Genomic DNA, 27,721 nt, shown 5'->3' with positions numbered 1-27,721 from the left:
TAAATTTAATTCGTTGGACTAATCGTGCGATAACTACAACAGAATATTCAACTCGTTCGAACAAATAATCAAGAAAAATAACAGAAACCAGTAGCGAGTTGCACTATTCCTTAACACTCAAAAGTATGGTCAAGGAACTTTCCAGAATAGATTTGCTACCAATTTATTTAGGTGCTCTGAGAACTTGCTGAAAATTTATTTAATTTTTGTTTTTCCATTAATATGAGCACGCACAGGTAGTGCAAAGCGGTACGTCAGTGACCGCTGTCGAAAATCCACATATTAACGTGCTGCATCAGTATATTACAGAATGCTCTGCCTCTAGGCATGCCTTCTGCTCTCGAAAGATATAGCCAGCTGTACCGAAACTACTCTTATTGATTCCTCTTGTGGTTGCTCTACGAAGGATAGCTTGGATACTTGAAGAGAGTCTAGTGAATTCTTTTGCAGCGAGTCTCGCACCGTGCCGAATAGCTTCCAATCTCTTTAATGCCATTGCAATGCGAATATCTTTCAAACACTTCGTCATGTTGATTCGGCTCTGTGTGTGATGTCTAGCAACTCTTGAAGACAACCCCAATGCGATTCCCCTTGTTTATAGGCAGGACCACGGTCAAACTCACAGCGCTGCCTCCATCGATCGTCCGGTCGTCCGTCTCCGCCTGATCACGATCACCTAAAGGAATTTGCGGTCTTAGTAACCTGTAAGCAATGTTGACCAGAGTTTTTTAGTGTCGCCAAGACGAAAGGATTCCGGAAGAACGCCTCATAAGATGCTATCTAAGCTAGTGCGATTAACATTCTCGCAATCTAGCAACTATATACATAGTGACACACCATATATTGACTAAAACACCTTTATTTAGGATCTGTAGTGGTCCTCCTGAGGTTCCAAGTGCTTCGACTATAGGCGACGTACACTGTCCCCGTGACTGGCTCGCTTTGTTGTGACCATCGCTCGCCAAGGTTATCGCACGATGGTAGGACGAGGACGGTACGCCGACGGCGCATGCAGTGACGACAATGGAATTACGAAGGAATGACGTCGATAGAACGGCGTAGGTATTATGAGCACGATGGAATGACGATGGGATCATTCTGAAGTGATGACGATAAATAACCTCGACGCGATTACAATGCCATGATGACGGTGGCGTAATCACGATCGATTGACGACAGCACAATTATAACGGTAAGGAGGAGAAATGTTGATGGAAGGGCGAAAGTGGTATGAAGATGAGGACATGACAACAATTGGATGGTATTTCCGAAATGACGGCCACGGTGCGACAGCAGCATGAAGACGGTGGCCTGGCAACAATGGAATGACGATCAGTGTACGATGATGATTTCGTGATGACGACAGCGTGACGACTGTATGACGCAAATGGCGGGACGACAACAGTACGACGAAAATCAGATGACAAAGCTGGAATGACGACGACGGTATCACGGCCACGGTATGACAACAAATACATGACGACGACCGTACGTCTACGACGTAATGACGAAGATGGTGTGCCAACCGCGGCATAATCAAGATGGCATGCCAACCGCGCCATAATGGCGATTGAATGACGACAGCATGGTTACAATGGAATGACGTCGGTGGAACAGTGGCGGCGGCCTGACGAAAATTTGATGACGTTTCTGAAATGATGACGATGGTACGACAGCGTTACGAGAACGACATGACTAGAACGGGATGATAATGACTGTATGACAACGATGGAACTACCATGAACTCGAGGACATACGTAGTGGCTCAAGTTTAGTAGACAGCGATTGGATCACGTGGCGTGAGATAGATAGATAGATAGATAGATAGATAGATAGATAGATAGATAGATAGATAGATTAGATAGATAGATAGATAGATAGATAGATAGATAGATAGATAGATAGATAGATAGATAGATAGATAGATAGATAGATAGATAGACAGATAGATAGATAGATAGATAGATAGATAGATAGATAGATAGATAGATAGATAGATAGATAGATAGATAGATAGATAGATAGATAGATAGATAGATAGATAGATAGATGAAACGTTCCTGGAGGAGGCAAATTATGCTGATCGCATTAAAAAGCGGGGCGTACAATTGGCGTGGTTTATCACCGGTACCGTTTTCTCCGTGGCCGAAGAGCGCCGCTAATTCACACTAATCTTTGCAGCGTCCAGCTGCAGCTGTGTCGTTGCCTGCTTGCCTCGACTCTCCCATAAACCGACAGGCACCACTGGCCTAAAATTGGCAAAGGGCTGCAAGTTTTTATAGTCTTCATTTTTGTGGAGTAGCAAATAGCATGTCCGGACCTAATGAGGGCCAGACCCGAGCCCGAAGCTCCTAAGCCCGGGTCTGGCCCGGGCCTGTGCAGTACTCTACAAGTTCTGACACAGGAATTGGTCGTGATATATGTTCCGCAGCGTCCCCTTTTCCTCCACCGCCCAGCTCTATATTTGTTATGATGACTCCCTTCACCTCCTTCCACACTTATTATTCTACCTTAGATCAGCCACTCCTAAGCATCCACTCTTGACGTAGTGATCAGCTGCCTCTTTGTCGGAAAGCCATCGTAATAATTCCTGTTGATGAGCCTTTTATAAACTGCTTGTGAGATTTACGAACACGTTCAGTGTCCAATTTCAGGTCTCTGTAAACATTATTCATGAGTTACTGTTCAAGCAAGTGAATTCTCCAGAAATCCGTGAGGTATCCCTGAGGTGGAGAAAGTTTTATGATAAGGAGGCGTGGCATCTCACCGAAAGTAGCACGAAACTGTAATGTTGCTCCGTGCTTCAACTTGTCGATTGACCCGTTCTCGCCCTACCATCCGCAACTTTCCTAATGAGGTCTGTTGGTAGAGCTACAGTGACCAGGGTGAGTCATGATAGGGGTGCTAGGTCCGATACCCGGAACGGGAGGAATTTTTCTTCAGCTGAGGACCTTTCTTCTAAAAAAAATTCATATGGGCTTTCCTTTGCAGCTCTGTGCTACTTTCAAGTGCACGCCAGCTTTCCATTTTATGATCCTTTATGATACAGTCAGAGCTCGTTACAACGTACCCTCTTAATTCAGAAAACGGAGTCCTTTGTGTCCGGCGTCATGCAGTATAGCACAAAGGCTGGTGACAAGGGCACCTAAATATCACTAGTGTTATAATGGAACCTTTTCGCCCTTTATCTGGAAAAATAACTGCGTAACAAAGTGTATAACCGGCCGTCTTGTTAGCGCTCGCTTAGTAAGCCTTGTATACTTCGCAACGTCTGCCTACTTATCACCAGGCCTTGTCACTTGCATCAGAGGTGATCTTGAACTTCAAACGCAAGCTACTCAGTTTTGCACATGTGAACCTTTCGATGCTGCCCAGACAGCTCTATCCAGAAATCTGCGCGACTAAAATGGCCGAATGCGAGTATCGCAACGCAGGCATTGGCGACTTGACCAGAATACTATACCCGCGCCGGCGAGTTCGTAATACTTCCTGCACGACACAAGCGCATCTCATTTATTTAAACCTATTCAACCCTGGAGCAGCCAGGCTTGTTTTCAGGCGCCCACTTCGAGCAATTGGCCTAAATTTCGTGCATCGTATCTCACATCCTGCGAGCACAGGATCCACTCAGACAAGGTTTTCTTGGCATTGGTAGTGGAGCTTGACGTAAGAAAACAAGAATTACCGTCTGTTAGGTTCGAAAGTATTAACTACTCGAATCCGTTGCAACGAGCGGGTACTGTACCTGAGACGACGTTGATGCTGAATGCTTGGGTGACAGTCGTTTCTCCCCGTTTTTCTTGGCCGCCGCGGCGAGTGTTTCAGTATCGGATGGCTGGCCAGCGCTGATAGTCGTCTTCTCCGGAGTCGGCCTCAACGGCTCGTCAGCGTTTGAGGAGGCGGTCGAATGCTCCACCTTCTGCATGGCGATAGTAATGATGATAAAGGTGATGCACCCTTTGAGACGAACGTTTACAGAAATAGACTCGGCCGAGAGTCAAAAGAAACCTTGAATTGAACAATACGTTATGCATATCCATTGCACGCTTTAGATTCTATGTGAAGTGATAATTAAATGATATGAGACTGTTCGTCTTCTGCAGCGTAAGGGTCGTGTGTCTGCCAGCAGTAAGTCGACAAGACGCGGAAACGTCCACCACATGACCCACGTGACTGCAGAAATTCCACTCTGCAAAATGGGCCCGCCTGTCATCGCATCATCTCCGGGATCAGCACTATTTCACTGCCTCCGAGACCGGTCCACCTTACTCGGCAAGAAGCCGACCGACCACACTCACCAATCCTCGGGAAAAAGAAGCACAAAAGGATTCGCTTTAATAAAGGAATTATTCGCCTTGAAGGCGTATATTTCTTTCACCGAGGATGTTTAGATATACCGTTTGTCGTATCACTGCGTAATTCCGTAGAGAACAGAGCCGGTCACCGGCACTTATGCATGGTTAGTACAGCTGATTCGTTATGCGAGATACGAGTGCTGTCACGTGATTTGCCGGCGAGACAGCAGGCGCAGCAGTATGTAGTACCCACAGTCAGCCAAGTCCGAGAGAGTTGGCCTGGGAAGTTTCATTTAAAATGCAGCAGCTTTCCACACAGTAGTTCTAGCACTGGCACATACTTTCCGGGGCCGCCAGGTGAAACCAACCAAACGCAACTGGTAGCCTTCTCAAAGTAATCACACTTGAGCGGCGCAGCGCACCCTAAGGTGTAGCCCGAAACAAACAGGGATAATCACTTGAACAGCCAATGGAATGCTTCGCTTGTTCCAGTTAACGATGTGCTCGGTAGCTAAGGTTATACCAAACCGTTTGCCGCGTCGCGCTGAAAATGGCGGTTATCGGTTGATCACTGAAACATTGTCATTGGTTGGCGCTTGGAAGAAAGATAGCCTGCAAACGCTGAGCACCATGTGAATACCAGTGGGAAGAGGAATTATCGGAAAGATCCCGTGTGAGAAAATCTAACGAAGTTGTCACTCTTATTACTCGTTATTACTCGCTCGTCCTGTGTTGCGCTGTTCCTGTTTTTGTTCTAAAGATGAACCAACCAGCCCCATTGAACACACTGCTAATGAAGTTGTGCTGGCTGCGTTTTTCCATTTCCTCCCGATCGAAATACGGTGGCTGGCAGTCGACCCAGCGACCTCGTGCTTACGGCTGTGACTGCAGCCTAAGTTCGCACACAGAACCGAGCCTTTTTTTTTTTTTTTTTGCGAGCTCCAACGACGATTCTGCCACAACACCTCGCCTTTCGACAATTGGTCAAGGAGACTACACGTCACACTGTAGGTACATCGCAGGTTGTTCGGACTATAGACTCTCGAACGTGTGGCGCACCACCAACGACCTGCGGGTTGGCGGCCATATACGTCAAGCACTGCCTTTGCGCACACGTGCAACGCTCTGTACGTGAAACAGCATCCAGAAACGGACGCACGTAACAACTATAGGCGTGCATGCAGTGTAGCGAGTGCGAATAGCTTACCCGGCTTGATTTGGAAACGCGACGCTTTTTGGATTTGCCCTTGGACCGTTCAGTCTGTTTCATCTTCGGGATCGCGGGCACGCGATGGCACGCGCTTCTTCTGTTGAGTTCGCGGCCTGATCGCGAGGAAAGCAGGGGCCGGCTCGTGGCAATGGCTGCCAGTGAAGAAGAGGTGAATAAACGAAATTTTTGTTTGTTTTATATGCTTTTACGCATCCACTCATCGGACCCCTTCTCTTCTCTCCTATATATATATATATATATATATGCACACACTCCCAGGGCTCTACTAGTACACATAAATACCCAAGAAAGTGGATGGGAAAACAGCGACGCGGTAGCTCAATTGGTAGAGCATCGCACGCGAAATGCGAAGGTTGTGGGTTCGGTTCCTACCGGCGGCAAGTTGTTTTTTCATCCACTTTAATTTCCATTATTCTATCGTTTCTTCATTCCATTTATTAAGCACAAGTAATTTTCCCTATGTTGTCCTTGGTGTCAGTGTTTGTTGGCTTATCATGGTATGACCATATATATATATATATATATATATATATATATATATAAGCCTACAGAGCACTAACTGAGGCAAACCTCTCTGCCTTTCCCGTAAACGAAATATATCTATCATGATGATCACCATGATCGATCACCACCACCACTAGCACCGAAATGCAAAACCATCAAAAACACCCGTGCGCTGAGTGAGTGAGTGAGTGCGTGAATAAACTTTTATTAGGTCCAGCAATGCGCGATAAAACGCGCACCTGGCTAATCCCACGACGAGACTTACAGATCTATAGTCTGCCGGCCCGATCGCGGGCGCGCTGGGCGGCCAGGATTTGGTCCTCAAAGACGGGACTTCGCAGGAGCACGTCCCACTCTTCCTTGGTGAACTTCGGGCCCAGCGACCCGCACTACCAGAGCATATGAGGCAAAGTAGCAACCTCACCACAGGCCACGCAAGAACAGTTCGCATAAATCTCGGGATATATGCTGTTAAGGGACGCCGGATTTAGGTAGGAGTTCGTTTGGAAGAGTCTGAGCGTGACCGCCTGCGGCCTGCTTAGCTTGGAGTGAGGCGGCGGGAAACCCTTCTCTTTAAGTAAAATTATTTAGTAAGTTCATTGTGCGTGATAGGAGCGTCTCTGTGTGCGGGGAGAGAGTCGCCCGATCCGAGGGCAGCGCGGTCGGTAAAGCCACCCGCAGCCTCGTGGGCAGACTCGTTGAAATTCAGAGGAACCACCTCAATCGCCCCGACGTGGGCAGGGAACCAAATGATGGAGTGTATGGAGGTGTCGCCGTGTTTGGCGCCTTTCAGAATTTGAATTACCTGCCGGGCTACCCGGCTTTTCTGGAATGCCCTTACGGTCACATTCTAATCGCTATACACCCTTTCTCTCCGACCGTCTTGCATGGCGAGTGCAATGGCCACTTGTTCGGCCACCTCGGGGTTCGTCGTCCGGACAGTAGCACAGTTGATGACTTTGGCCAGCGTGTCCACGACGGAAAGCGCAAAAGCCTTGCCGTCTCGGTATGCAGCTGCGTCCGCGAAGCTTGCTGCGATCTTGTCCTTGTTTATTTGCTTCAGTATATTCAATGCTCTTGCCTTGCGACGACCTGCGTTGTGAACGGGATGAACGTTGCGCTGAGACTTAGGTGCATGTTAAAGAACCCTAGGTGGTCAAAATTAATTCGTAGTCCCTCACTACGGCGTGCTTCATAGTCAAACTGTGGTTTTGGCACGTAAAACTCCATAATCTATCCACCAATAGCACGAGCCAGCTACTATCTTAGATGTGGGCCTACTCATAAATAGGCGAAATAAAATAAAATAAACAAGTGTAAAGAAACATGACACGTTGACCAACTCTGGGCCCTTATAAAGGAAGACACAAGCCTAGTACAAATGTATAATGTCACAGTTTATAAATTGTCTCTAGACTTCTTGTTGACAGCTGCATTCTTTTAAAACATATGTCATTTTGGGGTGTAGGCATACTGCTTTCACACAAAAGTAGTTGAGAAGTCTGTATACTTTCTTTGGTCTACTGCGGTTGGTAAACTTCTGAAATGGATACCTGCCCAGCGTCTATACGGGCACCAATCGACGGGAAGGGTAAAGCCGCAAGTCTGCGGGCTGTCAACACACAGTCTTTAGATGTAAAATCAATTCTACAGGCTTACTGCTGACTGTCTAAATAATGTTTTCTAGCTAAACAAAAATTTTGAAGGGTTCGTTGTCAGCGTTTTCTGCGTTGTATTTAGCACTTCACGCCCTTTCCTGGGTGCACACATGCGGATAAAAGTTGTTGGAACGCGAGAGTTATGGCTGTAGGCTGAACTAAATTACAGTGGAATCTGGCACCACCGGAGGAAGGGGGAGGGCAGCAAAAAAATTGGATCAGGCATGCGCGTAGGCCGACGCTCACAGCCACGTCATAACTCCCGATATGATTCTCTATAACTGTGGATCGCAGTGTCATTCGCCAAAGAGTTACTATCAGCTTCTGTGGCTGAACAATCGCTACAGTGGGATGGCGCTAATGGCATAACTGTTACAGCTGTTCACCGGCGATATAGACACGCCTCTGTGACACAGGCGAGTGTGTGCATGCTGATACTAACATACGGGGCAGAAACAGGTTAACAGGGAAGCTTGAGAAGTTAGGAACCGCGGAAGGAGCGCTAGAACAGAAAATTATAGGCGTAACGTCACGGAGAAAGAAAGACAGGATTAGACAGCAAACGTTGTATTCCATGTTCAAGTTAACAAAGGAATACAGACGGCAGATAACCGGTGGCCTATTAATTGGAATTGGGGCCTGGACAAGGGAAGCAGTCAGGGTATAGCAACAACTTGATTTAGGCGAGTTGGTTCATATTGAGTAAAACTTGAAGCAGCGCGATGAAGAGGACAACAATCGAGAACAAACACAACAGGCTGGTTGACCTTTCAATAAATTTTCCAGTTGGCAGTACAGCGCTCATCCTGTTGTGTTTGTTTTCTATTACTGCCCTCGTCTTCTTCGCGCTGCTTCGAGTTTCACGCAATCAGGGACGGCAGAGAGGAGGTGGTGTGATGAACTCAGGAAATTTCCAGGCATCAGTTGGGTGTCAGCTGACACAGGACAGGGATGATTGAAAATCGACAGGAGAGGCCTTTTTTCCTGCAGTGGTCGAATGGCCGGTATCGGACATGTGCGAACAGCGGCATCGCATGCTGTGTAAACCTACGCGACCCGGGGTTCCAGGTAAAGCATACATACGTAAGCGTGGACATGAGTTCCAACACAAACACAGCGTTGTCGTGGTGTGGTCGTCTTCATTTCACAGCCTTCATTCAGTCGTGATCATTCCTTCGTTGTGATGCCGTCGGTCATCGTTCCACTGTCTTCGCTCTGTCCTCGTCACCGCGTTGTCATCCCGTGTACATCATGCCGCCATCGTCTCACCGTCATAATCCTGCAGTTGTCGTCATTTACTCCTTTACCAACTTTTGTTTTCTTTATGTGTATTTTGTTGTTATGCTTGTCTAAACGTGTAATTATTTCCTCCCCGACCGCTTACACTACTGCAGCTATGTTTCCGGAGGTTAACGAGTCTGAACAAGTTTCGTAAATTTCGTCTACCTGGCCTCTTATTTTGACTATCGCCGTCTGCTATTCTATACTGGAGCCGCAAATTATACCAAACGCGCAAAATAAGGTTACTTTAACGAACATACGCCGCCGCGTTTCAGCACTAAATTTATATTTTCACAGGTCTGGTTTGGCTGTGCTATCTCCTTTGTATACGTACACATTGCAGTGAACTGGAAACACACGATCACTTTTTACTTGCATGCCGACAATTTTCCTCGTTACGAATAATGTTTCGCTCGAGGTCCCTGTAAACAAGCTTGGCCTCAACATGGATGCTCCCCGTCCTACTTCCGTTTGGAGCTTCCACATTGTAGCACACCTATACCGGATTGCTTGCACTGCTGCGGAAGAGGAGGAGGAGGAGGAGGAGGAGGAAATCAACTTTATTAGAGGCCCTGCAGGCCACGAGAGCTTTGGGCTCTCATGGAGTGGGCGTCTCCCACGACGGAACTGGGAGGTTGAGTTTCCTGGCGGCGTCGTGGACCTGCTGGACGGCCCAGAGTTGGGGAGCGAGTTCTTCGCTCCGGATTGCTTCTTCAAACTTGCGCTTGTCCTGTTCGTAGTTTACGTGAGCTTGCGGAAGAATTCATTCTTGAATGACGTCGCCCGCCTTCCTAAAACAATAAATGAATTAATTTAGATTTTAAAGGGTTTTCGATTAACTTCACTATATAATACATGAAAGTATAGTCGCACCGTTAAATAACACGTCTTTCCCCGGTAGGACATCTTTCTGAACCTCTTTAATACGTTTTGCGCAAACTGACTGATTCTCGGCCGATATCCCCCTTGGTAGGGATGTGCACCCACTTGCGCAAGGAAAACAACAGATTTGCCCAGCGTCGTTGGGCCCGAAGTTCACCAAGAAAGAGTGAGACGCGCTCCTGCGAAGTCCCGTCTTTGAGGACCAAATCCTGGCCGTCCAGCGCGCCCGCGTTCGCGCCGGCATGCAGGTTAGGCCTGTCAGTCCCGTCGTGGGATTAGCCGGGTGCGCGTTTCATCGCGTTTTGCTGGACCCAATAAAAGTTTATTCATTCACTCACTCAATTGGCACGTGCCATATACTTGAAGGTCCCAGCACCGACAGGAACCTTCTCATATGGCCAATCCCCCTCGTGGGTACGAGCCATGTTTTGAGGCAACAGCAACCTTCTCAAATACGTATTCACAAATATTGTATACATTATTTGATATTTCGTTTTCTTTATTGTTGTATTGAACTACCCGGTTGTTGGTCAATCCCCCAGAGTGGGTATGTGCCACTAATGTATGGATTCTACCTCTACGTCTACCTTCGGTGCATGACGGTAAAAAGCGGAAATCTATATCTTAATTAACATGAACGTTATACTTCACCCTGATTTACTTTTCCGTTTAGGTTTTTCTTTCTCCCCTTCCCTTTAACTGCCGACTTCTTGGCCAATCCCCCATAGTGGGTAAGCGCCACAAGCGAGGAGCAAGCAACCAAGCAAACGGTAGTCTTCGCCTTGAAAGTGGGCTTCCATTCGACCTATCAATATTTGTTTAGTTTGCCGTGCTCGATCGTGCCTGGGTAAACTAAAATTCGCACCTTTGTTTGCAGGAAGACGTATGCGCCCGTTGAGGATACAAGCGCCAGGGTCTTCGCCGTGAATTTGCTGGCCCCACACATGAAGGTATCGTGATCGATGCGACGTCACCGTGACTGAGCGCTGCACGGCGCTGAAAAACCAACATTGCGAGAGCGTCGGCGGCCGAAGCATGGTTCGAGTGTGTTCGGTGCCGAGCGAAAACTCCTGGGCCCTGCTCGGAGAATTGCGCAATAATGTTTCGAAAGTGCTGTTTTTTTACATCTAAAGTACCGAGATGCGTGACATTTGCCGTGACGCTACTCACGCTGTTGGACCAAGCCCGCTGTTTGATCTTCGGAGACAGTAAGCATGATTTTTCTTAAAAATAATTCTAAGGGTTAACGTTCTGAAACTTATGCTTGAGGGACGCAGTAGTGAAGTCCGGATTGATTTTGACCGCCTGGGGTTCTTTAATGTGCATCTATAGAATGAGCACAATTTTACTGACCAAGGAGTCAGATTGAGGTTTATTTCAGTAGTCTGCACGAAATATGCAAGAACGAGGCGAGGAAATATGCGAGGAATGCAGGAACATTTATTTAGTTACCGGGAAGATCAATTTCGAGCATGTACTGTACTTCTTTGTCACATCATCAATGTACTACACTAGAGTCCTGCCAAAATAAAGAGAAAGAAAACATGATTTAATATTTATATTTAGCATCATGTCAAAAAATATCAAATGGTCAAAATTAAACCGGTTGCCCTCCGCTTCGGCATTTCTCATAGGCTCAGTGCCGCTTTAGGACGTTAAGCCCCACGAACCAATCAACATTGTGTGATAGCAGGGAAGGCTTTGATACCTCGCTGCCACTGCGACACTCTGTGGGCGTTAAAATTTAAAACTAAACTTGACTAATATACCTGATTGACTACTCTACCCGATCCATTTGCAAACACGTGCTGAATTTCGCTGTGAAACATGATGTTTTCTGGCCAAATGGCGGATGCCATGTTATCAGAGCATTCGTCAGCCTTTCAATGTCCTTTTCTTTTTATTACCTCTCCTTGGTTATTATTTTTATGTTTGAGAAACAAATAAGTGAGTGGTGATTTAGCATTGCATACTAGAGAAATGCGTTACTATTACTTCACACCTCTTTGAAATCCTGGATGCATGATCTAAAACACGTTCAGCACATTGCAAGGTGTTGTTCAGGAGCTGACTCACTCGACACACGTCCTGCCTCTTTGAGGAGCCAAGTGCAACTGACAGTGGCCCGGAGCAGGCTACCGTCAGTTGCTTTCTAATATAACTCTACCACGTGACCGCCTTCCCACTGTTCACACACATACACTTTCTTTTTCCGACTTTGACATTCCTAATGCCGCCGCATTAATAATCACTATAGCTGTTTTGTATTCCGCTTTCCGACTTACTCCTTACTTGTGAACGCACCCGTGGTCTTGCACGCCATCTTCCGCAGGACCGATGTCGGCCTGCTACGGGGAACTCGGCTGCCTCAACTTGACGGGCTTTTACGACCCCAAAGTGCGCTTCGTCAACGCCATGCCATGGCCGCGAGCGAAGATTGGCACCCACTTTCAGCTGTACACACGCCGCAAGCCCGATGTGCCGGACGTCTTCGCATGGAACGTCACCGCTCACCAGCTGCGCGACTCGGCCTTTGACCCGCGCATCGAGACCAAGCTGTTCGCCCACGGTTTCCTGCAAGTCGCGAGGGTTCCCGATTATCCGATGAGGGTATGCTGTTATGCTGATGTTCCTATCAAGCAAACCGCGCAAGTATGGTTCTCCGTTCTCGGTGTAAAGTAACCATGTCGGGATTGCTTTACTACAGCGAAGCCTTCTGCGCCTTCTTTGCCGGGGTTTGGTATGTCTCATATGTCAGCTTCTTGCCAAATAAAGTGGGCTGACCCTGGACACAGTGCAGTATTAAACTGGACTGATTACGGAGATGCCGTGATGAAGGGTGTGCTGATCCCATAGACAGTGTACCCGCGGTCGCGTAAATCACCTGGTCCACGGGATGGGCGTTTCCGCGTCTTGCCGGGCACGCACGTGGCCGCTACGCTGCAAGACGTGGTTTAGAAGATGAACAGGCTGGCTCCATCTCCTAGACATCGTCGCACAGTGCGCCTCTTGCGCGGCACTGCGCTTTTCCTCTTACGCTTTCGCCATACCCTCCTCCTCCGCTTTTCTCCTCGCGTTCTCTTCGCTCTCGCCGATTTTTTCGTCCTTCGCTGCGCTCTGCGTTCGCTCTTTCATCTGCTGCGCTCGGTTACGCCGACGCCGACTCTCGCTGCATGAATGGGTGCCTAAGAGCTGCGCTCTAAAATGAGTGCGTAAGACGTTTTTTGTTCGCCATCTCTGACTCGAAAGTTTGTTCCCGAGCAAGGTCGGCCTATCTTGGGTTTCCTAGATCACAGCAACAGAATATGAGGCCTTCACTGGTTCACCGTTGTTGTGCGATTCCGAATTATTGCATGTGCCACTGCCACAATTGTAGCCGTCGGCGACCAGATGTTTCGATAAAACCAGGATACACGAATGTTTTTGTTTTCAGGCCGTCAAAGATGCTCTTCTACAACTGGGGGACTTCAACGTGATCCTGGTAGACTGGGCGAGCGGCAGCAGGTGCGAATACGTCCAGGCGACGGCCAATGTCCGCGTGGTCGGGCTCGAGGTCGCTCGCTTTATCAGCCTGCTCCAGGTAACGTAAAAAAAATTCAAGTTCCGGCAGAACTCATCTCACAATGACTCGACGTTAATGCCATCAGAATTCAAGCAATGCAGCAGCATGCTATATTGCTATCGCCGACATGCGTCGCGTTAATCGTGTACTGCAGCTGGGATCCTCTCTCGCGCTTTCCTCTGGACACGCCGTGCCATCTGGCGGCGCCGCAGCTAAGTCCCCCTCTTTTTGAGTGGCCTTCGAGATCGCTCCGGTGGCACGCCGGCGCGTACGAACCGTGTGCTGCAGCCGGGCTCCTGCGTCTCATTCGCGCTTCCCTCTTGCCTCTGGACACGAAGCGCCACCTAACGGCGCACACGAAAAGTTCGTGCGTGGCCTCCGAGATACGGTACACGCCGGCGCGTGCTAACACTGAAAATTATGCCCTCGCTAACGGCAGGCATTCCTAGCGCAGTGCCATAGCGTCGGGCTGCTTGCTGTGCTTCAGGAACCCATGTGATGCGAGCTCATTCCGCGCAGCACCGAAAAAGCTTTAAACGCAGATAGTTTTAATGAGGCGAGATACAAAGTAGGCGAAGTATATATATACTTCGCCTACATTGTATCTCGCCATATATATATATATATATATATATATATATATATATATATATATATATATATATATATATATATATATGTGTGTGTGTGTGTGTGTGTGTGTGTGTGTGTGTGTTCGCCCTTATGTTTGGTTTACTTACCCAACAGTTTAGGTCGGTGGACCGACCTTTTTCCAGAGATACAGGAAATTTGCGCAACAGTATCTTTATTGTTTAAGTAGAGAAAGACAAACACGCAAGAACGAAACGATAGAAAAAAAAAGAAAAAAGGGAGAAAGAAAGAAGAAAGTAAATGGCCTGAGGGATATATATATATATATATATATATATATATATGTGGGATTCCCAGTTCATCTACATTTGTAACAGTGGATTGACACACGCTCCAAAATAGAAATTGGGAACTATACTGTATGCTTGATTGAAAGCCGAATGCAGAGCGTCAAGGTCACCTTTTCATGTAATTATGTGTAAATAGCTCTATTAGTTTGGTTGTTCATTCATTTAAATCGCTAGTTCAATGTATTTTATTTATGTTTAAATTTTTTGAAGGAAGCGTTCGGAGTCAGCCCCTACAAGTTTCACATGTTCGGTCACAGCTTGGGCTCTCATATAGCTGGCTACGCCGGACAGAAACTGCAAAGGCTCGGAAGAATTACAGGTGAGCAACGGCTAAATCCACCTCCGTTGTTTTCACGCTGTGACATGTTTGAACTAACGCATTTTTTTACTTACGCTCTTCTTTTTTGTGTTGACGTCTACGGCTATCCTATGAGATTGCGCTTCAGAGACCTGAAGCCCTTGAAAACTTTTGGTCATCAAAATGCCATTTGTTCAATCCCTAGAAACTTTTAAATTTCACGTACTTAGCTCTTGAGTAAAACTACAACAAGGTGAAAACTGGAGACAGATGACGATTATTGTTTGGGGACAAAGTACAACCCAAAGGGTGTAAACCTTTTTTAGAATGAATAATCGTGCCATCTGTCTTACCTGCATTTCCTTTCTTTAACGCTGCGAGCGCGGTACTTCAGGTCACGAACGGCATGCGCGTTATCAGCGTGACATAGCATTCTCGACAGGAAAGTAGCGAGCGCAGCGTTTTCAAGAAAGGAAACGCAAGCAAGGCAGATGGCAATTATTGTTGTGGGACAAACACACACCCCAAAGGGTACAACTGTTTTAAGAGTGCGTGGTGTGCGTTTGTCTTGTTATTTTTTTTAATGACTATAGCAACTATAAGAAGGCTCAAGGCTCATTCACGCTGTCGCCGTTGGCGTAGGCGTCGTCGTGCTGTTCCGCTATCGACGGCGCATGCTCTTATCGTGCACAGAGCTAGGGTTCGAGGGTGTCCAGCAATGCTGAGCGCGTTTGGCCGCAACAACGACGAAACAAAGTGGACGCACTGTCAACGCTATGCTCGATCACCTCGGCGGCAAAGCCAAACCAGGGGCCGTATAACGTAAAACTATTCCAATATGTTTTTATTCCAATCTCCTGACGTCAAATTTGCGTAACCGCTGACGCAAGGATCGGGCGGTCACCCGACGGGTTGTCTGAACAGACCAATCAAACGCTGTCCTCGTTCATAGGAGGACACTTAGTTTGCTTGAAAAACGAATAACATTGCCTACACTGAGCGGCTTGTCTTATCTAATTGGCTGACAAGAGGCGAGGCGCACGCTCAAGTAGAGAGGGATTCGATGGGGCCGAGCCACTGCACTGAAAATCGATAACCGGATGAAGAGGGTGGTGCCGGCGTCTGCGATTGGTCCGCTTTCCCTTACTCGGCTTGAGGTGGCTCGTCGAAAATCGCGGTGGCATGCAACGGAATGTTAAGATTGCAACTAAGACGGATCCTCATCAAAGAAGAGTTGGCAAAGTGAGGTCATAAATGTGCCGAAAGTGCTCGAGAACGTTACACGGCCACGCAAATGGTTTTATTGTACGCAAATAAACCCATGCTCTCCGGCAGGTGCGAGTCGCCAGTGCCTGGGCAATCGGTGGCAGCTATCTTTTATTCCTTTCGGAACGGGGCAGCCTACGGCTATTCAGAAGAAAATGCAGTTTTGTTCGGCATATTAATGCATCTTTATCGCGCACACGTCACTTTGACGCGTAAGATTTTGCGGTTTTGTGACGTCACGTGACAGGCAGGTGAAGTGGGTGCAGCCCGGAAACTTTTGACCAATAGCCGAGGGCTAATGGCGAAAAGGGGTCGAATCAGAAATAACTATTTTTCTTTTATTCGACCAAATCATGCATAATCAGTGTGTACACGTTATTTCAGGTGGGGAGCTATCACGGTTTTCGTGACGTCGCGTGACAGGCAGGTTAAGTGGGGGTGGTCCAAAAAAGTTTTGACCAATCGTGGAGGGCTGATTGCAGAATTGGAATAGAAAACTTTGGAATTGTTTTACGTTATAGCGCCCCAGCGTTCTGCATTCCGCTGCTGAACGCTGGCATATACTACACTATAAGCACAGTAACGTTCCTGCCGAGCTGCTGTGTGTATGCTCTGTTCCGAGCGTAACGTGCAGTAGACATCGACCTAACGCTGTCTGACATTTCACTGAGCAGTTGCTAACGCTGACGATTTCCCGTCGATCTCCTTTCGTGCACCATCCAGCTGCGACGCCTGCAAGGCCACTGGTATAGAGCTCCTATACTCCAGCTTTGTGAAACGCCCGTGATCGGTTCCTCCTGCCGTACAGGGGACGTTTTCTCGGACAATCACTCTCGGTGATACTATCGCCTTCGCGTGGCGGAGTGCTCAACCAGCCAATCAGTCCATGTGATTCTGCGCAACCAACCAATCAGCGTGCTCCTGATGGCCGAGGCGATAGTATCGCCGAAAGTGATTGTCCCCGGAATACGCCCCCGGTAGTTAGTTGCCTTGCGTGCTGCCTCGTGCCGACACGTCGCAAATAGCACCGTCCGAAAAGTTCGAGCGCAATACGAAGCCTTACTGTCGCTGTCAATGCCGTCGCACATCGAGATAAACTGGCAAACTTTTGTGATCAAGAAGCAAACTTTCTCCTTGTTTGCGACACCGGCTTTTTGCTCTCGCGTTGTGGGCTCAATGATATTTTAGTTCTTGAAAGTGTTCTTATTCCAACTGGACAACCTCCCTTCCTTTCCTTGTTTTCTCCTTCTCTGATCAATGAATGTAAAAAGAAAAGGACTTTTTGTTCCTTCTTCTGCTCGCACTTACGGGGAGGAATCGGTAACCACGATATGTAGATCGAATAATTTCTTGTGTTGATATGGAGATTGTTGGCGACAAATACACCGCCGGCTTCTCTGTTACTGTTGAATGAAATAAAATAAGGAGATTGAAATTGAAACGGCCCCTTACTGCAGCATAGCAGTTCACTAACGCACACGGTGCAGTAGTCATTTATAAAGAGAGAGAAGGAGATAAAGCCACCTCCAAAGATTGATATATTCTTGGTTTAACGATCTTCCATGACCTGTGGTCAATCTTCGGAAATCTCCAAGGCGTAGCCCCTACCTACAGAAGCTGGCACATGCTAGCGAAATATTCGCTTCTCAGTGTACCCCCGGTATTCCTGGTGTGTTACTGTGTGGAGCGTACGGACGCCACTGGGCAATATATATAGGGATCTGGAGAAGGAAATGGCGCCTAGTTTTGCAACCCATCAGTGAGCACGGCGCAGCGTCGAGACACTGGACAACATGAGCATCGCCAGACTAGCATTCTGGCGTGTCTCATCTTGTGCAGTGTCTAAAGACAGGCCACATTGCTACGACACGGGAATGCACTGGTTCGATCCAGGCCGCAGCGGCCACATGTCGATGGGTGCGAAATGTAAACCATATGACTCGTTTACTTAGATGTTATTGTACGTTAAAGAACGCCATCTAGTCCAAGGTAATCCGGTGTGACCCACTACTGCGTGTCTCATAATCAGATCGCAGTTATTGCACGTAAAACTACAGAGCCTAATTCTTTGTTAGTTCGGTGAATAAAAGAAGGTTCAGTGCGGAACCAGTGTTTCCACAATGTAACTTACCTTCGTCTGGGCAAGGCTCCTTGTCGAAACGTTGGTTCCAAGCTGAGCCTGCCCTTGTTCGGCAACTCTCGATCAGTCGAAGTACCCGAGTGTTAATCTCAATTTCATCTGTAAGCTCAGTCATTTTGGACGACTTGCATTATCTACTGCGTCATCGTGTGAGTTTATCGATAACGGGTTTCAGGTGGAATTTGTTTACGCAGATGGGTGGGAATGCAGTGACGGTGACGTCAGACAATCTGTCAGAGCAGCCAACATCCTCCGCCCTACCTACAGGCATAAACACTTTACCCTAAGACTACTATCCTTGTCTTATCTTAATATAGCGCGCTTCTCTTGACCTTCGGGATGTTTGTACAGGTCTTGATCCTGCCGGGCCATTCTTCGAGGGCATGTCTCCTTTAGTACGGCTGGACCCGGGTGACGCCGTTTTTGTTGACGCCATTCATACCGACGGAGCACGTTTTATGATTCCTCTGCCTATAGGTCAGTCTCAGTCGTTCTCAGATTTAGATGAGATTTCACTAAGTAAATCAAAGTCTTTGAGTTTATTCTAGCGAATGATATACATATGTGCACACTGCACCTGGTTAGAGGCTGTGAAGAGCTGTGTGGAATATTTAGTGTTAGAGAATTCGTTTGATCTGGTGGGCCACGTGCTTGAAGACATCGCGTAATAAGCATGTATTGTAAGCTAAGTAAACCCTGCGCCTTCGCTGTCTAACTTTATTTCATTTATTTTCTTAATAAATGGAAAATGGGACATCCACCCAATTGTAGCAATCGCTACAAAGGAAACCCATAGGAGTTCCTCGAAAGAAAAGCCTCGCAGTTGAAGAAAAAATTCGCCCTGAACCGGGACTTGAATCTTGGATTGGCACGTAAATCCCCAGAATTCATTCATCCGTTCCAGAGTGGCGTTTCAAAGTTTGGGAATTTGCACATGTGCAAATTCGCGATTTGTGTCGAAAATAAATCAGTATGGTGAGTGTGTATTATCAAAATAACGATAAATAGCTTAGGGTCCTATGCTGTACCTTGTGCAGGCTACCATGGAAGAAAACCTTTTTTCATTCACTTAATTAGAAGTAAAATGCAGCAAGAAGAGCCAGTAAGGGCTCATCGAAAAATAGATCTTTGTAGTTGAGGAATCCTATCTAATCGGGCAATCAAACCACAAAGAACCACATGATCAGATTGGCCTCTTTACCAACCTAACCAGTCGGAAACTCTAGGATAAACAGCTATAATAAAGGAAACTCTGCAGAAGCCATGCGGACGACAACGTCCGCTTTCTTGAATGTACTTCCAATTCGCGCATATCATCAGAATTCATTTAGTATAATATTTCGGTCTCCTCCTATTTCCAGTTGGTTACGGCATGATCGATCCAGTGGCGCACATCGACTTCTATCCCAATGGCGGCGTCACACAGCCCGGGTGCGAAAAGATCGTCAAGAACTTTTCACTCAAGAATGGAGTCGTCCAAGGTACGTAGTCCTCGCATATACCTAATGACGTTGGCGTCTGCCCTTACGGTTGTAAGGGTTGGGGTCCGGCGTGAAATAGATGGTAGCTGGCCCATGCCATCGTCCAACTCATCCACGCTGAGGACGTTGTTGAAGGGAGAGGCTTGTTCTCATAGAGAACGAGGAATATGGGATTTATTTACAGTATCTACATGAGAACGTTACAGTTCATCAGTCTAGCATGACTGAAAGAGAATGCACACCCAGCAGCCGCGCCACGGCTGCTTATAAACACTCTGTCCTTCCTAGATCCCTAGGTGAGGGAAAGCGGCCGTTCAACCATCGACCGATGGGAGCGTCCAAAGACATCGTCGCCGACCCGTCTTTGAGGGGAGGGTTTATACACTCACTTCCGCACGGGTTTCACTGACCAAACCGAGGTGAGAGGGTTCTCGCAGACAAGGGTCCTGCCCCGAGCAGGCGTCTCTTGATCCCAGTGTTGACTCCGCAGATAGTGGCCGCCGCGTCTGTCCATTGACTCACGACTTCTAAGACCCGTGAGACGGTGCCACAAAGCTTGTTCTTCCAGGAGTTCCCCCGCTCCAATCAAACTGTGAAGGCGCGGCGACTCTACAAACAATAGTTGGTCCGCCGACTGCGCCTAGACATCCCGGCGCCGCTCGGTTGGGAATGCGGCGCATTGTGGTCCTTACAAAGCGAGTCGTCGCAGCAGACATGATGGCGCCGATGGGCTGTTGACTCGGCGCATTGTTGTTTTCCCAAAGCAAGTAATCGCAGCGGGCCGGGCAGGTTTCGACGGTCGCTTCTCCTCTAGTTCGCCAGCACCCGCAGGCCGTTCGTAACACTGTACGTTCGTCGATCTGTTAGTGCGAGGAATCTGTCAGCTGCTGGTTGTCGAACTTCGAAAATGGGCGACTTCCAATATTTCTTATTTTTAGAAAATTAACATGGGAGTGCGTCATTACTGACTCAAGGTATCAACTAATGACTTAAGTTCATATCGCGGCTGTCGCTGCCTTCTGATTTGCATGGGCGCTGAATTCATCTTCTTTCTCTGGCGTCTCCAGGTAACCTCCAAGAAGGGCCTTTGTAGTTCCGCCAGTTTAATCCCACATGCTACGTCATCAAAAACTTCACTTCCATGACAGCTATGTCTGCGTGCAGTAGCAGTGCTCGCGTTTGCCTAGGAAAGCTATGGGGAAATGATACAATGAACAGTATTGTGACATGTTTGTTTAAGCCGCTGCTAGAGATGTTTGCCCAGGAGCCTCGGTAAATGGAGATCGCTTGACCAATGGCTGTCTTCATTTTCGAATCTGCAACACGTGCAGAAAAGTTATTAAATACAAAACTGAGTGGGTGCCTTTAGTTAATCACTTAAGTTGTTAGTGGTTATTATATGATCTTTGAATGTACTCTGCTGTCAAAAATATGTTGCCGAAAACGTTTGTTTGTTTATCTCTGCTCGACTATTTGAGGAATTTACCCAACTGTCAGAAGTGCCTTTTTATAGCCGTTCTTGGCAGTTCATGGCCTTTACGTGCGAGACATAGCGCTGCCAGTTTCCATATGCGTACAAAGAAAAAACAGTGCTATGCTATTGGGCAGTGACTGTCATAACACAGAAATTTGAAAGGAAGCTATGACCATCCGAAGAGTGTTGAGACGGAAATTGATAAACTTAAGGTTAAGACGCAGAAAGACAACAGCATTGATTAGAGAGTGAACGTGGACTGGTATTTTAGTTTAGGATGAGAGAAAGAACTAGAGTTGAGCAGGTTGTGTGATCTTGCAGAACCGATAGGTAACCGGTGGTTATAAGAGCAACGGAACGGGGTGCCAAGGGCATTGAAACGCGGTCCAGGGCTTCAGATGATTACTAGTTGCAGTGATACGATCAAGAGACTTGCAGGCACAGGATGAAGTCGGTATAGACACAGGACATAGGTAGCCACCATAACACAGGTGAAGCGGCGTCCACACGAGCAAATAACAAAGGACGCGCTACCGACCGCGATTGGTGGCCAAGGAGCAACTAACGATGGCCGATGTTCACACCGGCGAGCACGTTACACCGAAATGTCTTGCGTAAATTGCCGCATAAGTTAAGTGACGTCTGACGTCTTGTTCTTGCGCTGCTGGTTCGTTCAACAGCTTTTCCGACTCCAGTCGCAGATCTGGCAAATCGAGCAACGAACGAATGAGCAGAAATGGTCGCTCTTCGACCAAAGCGACTACTTGCGACCATAGCTCTGTGGCCAACTTGCTCGCACGACCTCTGCGATTCGGTGGGAGAGTCCTTCGTCTAGTTGGTGGCGGTTGGTGGTGTAGAGGTGATGATGGTGGTGTTGTGGTAGTGGTGGTGATGGTGTCGACGATGATGCTAATGATGATGGTGCTGCTGCTGCAGCTGATGATGATGATGCTGATGATTTAGAAGACGGCAGCCTCGAAACACTGGCAGCGCGTGCGAAGAATACGCAGACTGCGCGTTGTCCCCCAGACAGGCTTTCGGGACTCGGTGACATGCCGCCATGAGCGAGCCAACCAGTTCGTGGCCGAGGCACTGGTGACTGAGGCGAGTCGTGACTTGGGACAGTGCGCGTTCGTCGCCTACGCCTGCGCCAGCTACGACCTGTTCCTGTCAGGAAAATGCGCCGACTGCGGACCTGACGGGACCGGGTGCGCCATGATGGGCCTCTCGTCCATCAGGTCACGGCCTCGGCAGGGGACCGTGAAGATGTACATCCAGACGAACCAGGAGGCCCCTTTCTGCCGTGCGTGCATGCAAGTAGCACGTTCCTGTCTTTACTGACTGGTTTGTCTTTTATTTATTTATTTATTTATTTATTTATTTATTTATTTATTTATTTATTTATTTATTTATTAAGCGAGCGAGCGAGTTTGTTGGATGCAGATGAGCATTATCTTTCACCGGTTACCGAGTATACCGAATAATCAGCTAATACAGTCGAAACTCGGTTTAACGAAGCGATGACCACGCTCAACATATTTCGTTATTTCGGGAAGTTTGCAAAAATTGGAGAAAGGAATTTTGCGGTCTTTCGAAACCTAAAATTGTAACGTAGCGACACGCAAAAGCTACCGCGGCATCGTATTTGCCGCTGATCCAGCCATCTGTTGCATAAGCCATGAAATAAAGCAACCGCCGCCGCCCATACCGAGGCGGTATTGGGACCGCGCTGTTCCGTTCATGGGCGCGGCCTGCAGCCTCGTCAAAATAAAGGGCCGTGACTATAGCGCCTAGACGTTTTAACGCGTTAGCTTTAGAGCGCACGCTCGAAGAGAAAAACCCGTCTGTGTCAAAATTTGAAAGAAATCATCGCTTTGCTTACTCATTTCTTTCAGGAAAAAGTTCGCTAAATCGAGTTTGGCCAAGTTAGTTTCGTTAATTCGCGTTGATGACAACATCAAACCCTATAGGTACCTGCCGGGGAATGGAAATTTCTTCGTTAGATCGGGAACTTCTTAAATTTGGGTTTCGTTAGATCGAGTTTTAACTGTAGTAAAATAAATAATAGCTAAATAACAAAACTCACGAGCGTAATTCTAGTAACTGCTAACGTGATCATCGTTAGTGTAGGTTTTTCTGTTTACGCTTTTAAGGCTAAGCACTGAATGCAGTCTCTGAATTACCTGCGAGCAGGTCAAGCTGTCCGTAAAGGCGCAAGGCTTGAGAATCACTGCCTTTAACCGACGGGGCACGCCGATGAGCCTGATCCTAAAGCACGTAACAAAATGGTTTCTGTAAGTTGTCCATGCTATGAGAACATTTCTTGCAGACTTCTACTTCTGAGAGCGGTATAGACGGCAATTTTTTTTTTTTTTTGTTATTAGAACAGTGGACGGCAACATGGTTTGCATTACGAAAGATGCAAAGTCAACTGAAGCCACTTTTGATTTATTTTTTTTCCTTTATTTTTTTTCAGTGTACCACTATTACATAGTTGTGTACGTAGGTCCACTGCCTTCTCCGGTATCTGGGAAATTGCGCCTTCAACTGAGGGGGCAAGAAGGACAAGCAACCTTGACGTTGAGTAAAACGTAGGTCAACGTGTTCAATACCACCCTCATATAAACAGCCTACTGGTGCTTGCACGCATGATCGTTTACCTTTACCTGCGCCTCGTATACTGAGCTACACTGTTCATTCTTTCTGATTTGTCGGACCGAGTTTTCCACGCTACGAGAGCTCTCTCCTTGCAGCTGTACTAATTGTCAAGGCGGACAATTACTGTCAATACGGACAATAAGTGTCGTTGTTACTTTACTGATGCATACAGTCTTTTGAACATTTGTAGAACTGTTTGCTGTCGGGTCTGTTTGTACAACAGGCCCGACATATTTCACGGGGTGCTTCTATCGAGAAGTACAGGTAATGAAATGGTACCTGAAATTTGGCCTTAGATAATAAGCTGACGTACCTTGAGCTTCAAATACATCGCTGGCGTAGTGACCGTCATTGCTTCCCTTACACAATGGCAATAAGGGGGAAACCACCCCTCCAATTTGTGGCAATACTGAAGACTTTAGACGAACTAAAACGTTTCTATGCAAAGACAACCTTGTGGTTAACTTTCGTTGTCGTCTGGTGTACTGCTCACGTATCAGTTTACGACGTCCCTCTTTATCGCTTATGTTGATAAGAGCACCGTGTGCAAAGTTTACCTTGCTCAGTAATTTCTCCATTGTGTTAGAATCGTGAGTCTAGCTTGTTGGTAACAGAGGCGATGACGTTGTGGTAGGGGTTTTGTTATGGTAGATATTTCGAATACGAATTGAATAGTCCTTGCTTTTCGACTCGCATTCGATTCGAGAATTCGCTACACAGCATTGTCGAATATGCGTTATTGTTCCAATATAAGAAATAAACGCACTTATTAGAGTCTCGGTTGAGCGCGAGATAGATTTATTAACAAAGTGGAAAGCGTGCTGACCGCACCGTAACTGTTGATAGTGCGCTGAGTCCTGAACATTGGTCAGTAACGCGGAAGAGGGGTAGAAGGGTGACAGAGAGAGGAGGGGAGAGTGCTCGGAGCTGGAAGCTCTGCTGGCATAAGATTTGTTAAATTATTTAAAATACTTTACAGGCTCAAATGGCGTTGAGTAAGTGGGCTTTAGTTACTATGAAGTATCGAAGCACACGAAGACTAATCCGAATCATGATGCCGCAAGAGAGCCGATAACAGACAGAAATCAGATAACTGACTGCAGAAAGCGGTTTATATATATATATATCATGAGAAGCCAACAAACACTGACACCCAAGGACAACATAGGGGAAATTACTTGTGCTTAATAAATGGAATGAAGAAACGATAAATTCGCGAAGGTTGTGGGTTCGGCTCCCACCTGCGGCAAGTTGTTTTTTCATCCACTTTAATTTCCATTAATTTATCATTTCTTGATTCCATTTATTAAGCACAAGTAATTTCCCCTATGTTGTCCTTGGTGTCAGTGTTCGTTTGCTTCTCATGATATGACTAATAAAAACGGGCCCCTCGGTTAACCCCCTTTCTTCTCGTATATATATATATATATATATATATATATATATATATATATATATATATATATATTGCGTCTACAAGCATTTACCGGACGTCCTGTTGTGAACAGCATTACATACACGCATCAAATAATGTAACTATTAAACCTAATCTCTTTTGGCAAGCAGACTCCACGCAATCTTCTTATTTCGCTTTGTTTAGGAACGAGAAAAATATTCGATTCAATGTTCGAAGATCGTTTGTCTCGAATATTTGTATTCGTTTTAGTTGAACTCGAATGAAACCCTATATATTCTCGTTCTGCCACCGATATTCGCGTTCTGTAAAATTCGACTCGTCTGCGCGCAGGCATGAATACTTCTCTTCCGGCTCCCGGCTCACGTACCTGTCCACAACTCGGACAAGGGTCGGTGACATACTGGAAGGTGCGGTAAACCTGCTTTCTACCGGCAACGGTTACAGGGGCGAGCTCGTGATTCAGAGAGTGGACGTGTCCCTGATGAATAACATCGCCGTGGCCAGGTGAGATATGTCGACGTGTATATAGCCTTCCGCTCGCTTCGTCTAAGTCGAGGATGCTGCAGAACCGTGTGTCAGGATAACTTAGGCTGGTCATTCGTTGTTAAACTCTCTACGTTGCGCTCGTTCGGCGGAGGAACAGGACCTGTCAAATTGAAAACCTAATCTCAGAGCAGGCAAGAGCCTCGTTCACAGGAATGCGACAGCAGCGTATCGCATTTCTTAGCGCGTCGCGCCAATACTCGTGCGACGGCGTTTACACGCGGTGCATCACCCTTCGTCTGAAAGAAAACCGGAACCTAATTCCGGCTATTTGCGTTCTGCCGGTGAGTGGATCGAGGCAAGTAACACGGCAGCAGCCGCGTCTCACTTTCGTTCTCTCCTTCGATGCGACACGTCAGCATAGTCGTGCACCGCGTGAGGTAGACTTACCCCGTCTTGAACTCTACCCCCTCCTGTCGCATCGTGCAATTCGCCTTCCTATAGCCGTTTGCGTGGATGCGCGATTCGCGAGCAATGGGTTCACTTGTCTTATTCGTGTAAACGCCGCTGAGCACAAAGTGTGGCGGGACAGCTTCCTAACAGCCAACTTACTTTATTTACAATATAATGAGGTTATATAAAAAGTTTATAAAGTCTTGCTAACACCTATAGTGTGACTGAACTACAGATGCCTTAGTCAGCGTCTTTTAAAACCGCACTGCGTGTGTTCTGTTGCGCTCTTTATTCCGCAGTCTCTACTTCATATTCACCCTACTCACCCTGGCAGCTCTGGAACTTGCGTTTATCATAAGGGTTTCTTCTTATTTTTGTCATTGTTGCTGTATTCACGCTAATTAACAAACCAAGTTTTGCCGTGTACATGCCCAGTGGCTCTGTGCAAGCTGAGAACAGTGTTCATGGTATTGTATAAGCGCGATGACAGCTAGTTCGCGCTCTGTGGACTGTGGAACCAGTAAAATATCATACAATGCAAGACCAACTGGCCCCAGTTGCAGTCTTACCGGTGTTCATTTCTTTCTTTTCCTTCTTTTTTTTTTCAGGTACAAGAAAAGAGCCGTAATACCTCTTTTTCCCACAGTGAACAACGGCGCCCAGATCATGCTGTCGAGATGCAACACCTAGTGAGCCGGCGAGGGTGCAATGCGCATGCCACAGTGCTGTAAACTAATTTACACCCTTAAATGGGAAATGGGAAGAACGGTGTGAATCGGCCTACAACTCGCACCCTTACACCCAAAAAAGGGTGTAAGTGCGTGAGGTACACACCGATTTACACCACTATTCAATTTAAGGTTGTAAATCACATTACAGTGCACGGGTCGCGAAACGGAAGTTTTCTCATAAAAGAAAAAGATTATGGGTTAATCTCCTTGCTTTTTATGGTCTCTCGTGTCCTTTCTTCCCCTCATTTTTTTTAGATTTATAGTCAATAGTGTTTTAATTTTCTGCTTACAGCAAGGCGAGTTTGTGAGTGATGAATAAATCAATTAATCTTTATGTTAATATTGAATCAACGTTTATTAAAGAATATGATCTAATTCGCAAAGACCTATCTGACGACTATGGTCGGCAGCGCCAGGCAACGCGACTTGTGACTCTATTCGTTCTTTGTTTCTATAATTATTGCACATGCACAATCTATATAGCTAATTTATAACATAATTGGTTTTGTTGTAACAACTTAGTACCATCATTTCCGACCGTGTTGGTCCTAATGTCTTTATTGAAGTGAAAATTATTTGTTACGTGCACCTCAACGTCAGAAGACCATGAAGAATTAATAAAAAATTCCAACTAGAGTATTTGGCAATGAATCGAAGGTTTTTCTTTTTTTTTCTCCTGATCTCAAAGTGTCGTAAGCAGCATGTGGCTCTTCAGGCTTCTTTTTAGTGCGCGAACACAATGGTGTGAAGTATGGCCACAGATTATTGAAAAACATTTTTCTGCCACGCAGGGTACCCGATATGTGCTATAGTCAGCAGGCCCCTATGATACAGCACAGAGACCTAATCTCAGCGTGATGCGACGCACAGACATTTACGATTTTTTATTTAGTTATTTCATACTGCAAACCTAGATCAGGTCCAAGCAAGGTGGTTAAACACAACAATAATACAATGCATTATTCA

General features: G+C 46.8%; 1 protein-coding gene across 2 annotated transcripts in view; it reads left to right on the top strand.

The window, feature by feature from the left end:
- LOC126539497 (pancreatic triacylglycerol lipase-like) overlaps positions 1–27,391 on the top strand; it is an 80,081-nt gene extending 52,690 nt beyond the window's left edge. The window contains exons 3-12 of one of the 2 annotated variants that reach the window (XM_055075416.2): positions 10,729–11,059; positions 12,184–12,461; positions 13,285–13,431; positions 14,565–14,673; positions 18,410–18,535; positions 19,420–19,539; positions 22,047–22,316; positions 23,520–23,604; positions 25,419–25,592; positions 26,633–27,391. In XM_055075416.2, the coding sequence (XP_054931391.1) occupies positions 10,951–11,059; positions 12,184–12,461; positions 13,285–13,431; positions 14,565–14,673; positions 18,410–18,535; positions 19,420–19,539; positions 22,047–22,316; positions 23,520–23,604; positions 25,419–25,592; positions 26,633–26,714 (1,500 nt within the window). In that variant the 5' untranslated portion in view covers positions 10,729–10,950 and the 3' untranslated portion in view covers positions 26,715–27,391. Of the gene's footprint in view, positions 1–10,728; positions 11,060–12,183; positions 12,462–13,284; positions 13,432–14,564; positions 14,674–18,409; positions 18,536–19,419; positions 19,540–22,046; positions 22,317–23,489; positions 23,605–25,418; positions 25,593–26,632 lie in introns of both variants that reach the window. The other variant, XM_050186361.3, reaches the window with a different exon arrangement.
- The last annotated feature ends 330 nt before the right edge of the window (positions 27,392–27,721 follow it).

The sequence above is a fragment of the Dermacentor andersoni genome, chromosome 11 (assembly GCF_023375885.2).
Source record: "Dermacentor andersoni chromosome 11, qqDerAnde1_hic_scaffold, whole genome shotgun sequence".
NCBI classification, from domain to species: Eukaryota; Metazoa; Arthropoda; class Arachnida; order Ixodida; family Ixodidae; genus Dermacentor; species Dermacentor andersoni.
Note: the sequence above shows the minus strand (reverse complement) of the source record. Positions and strands in the feature narration are given on the sequence as shown.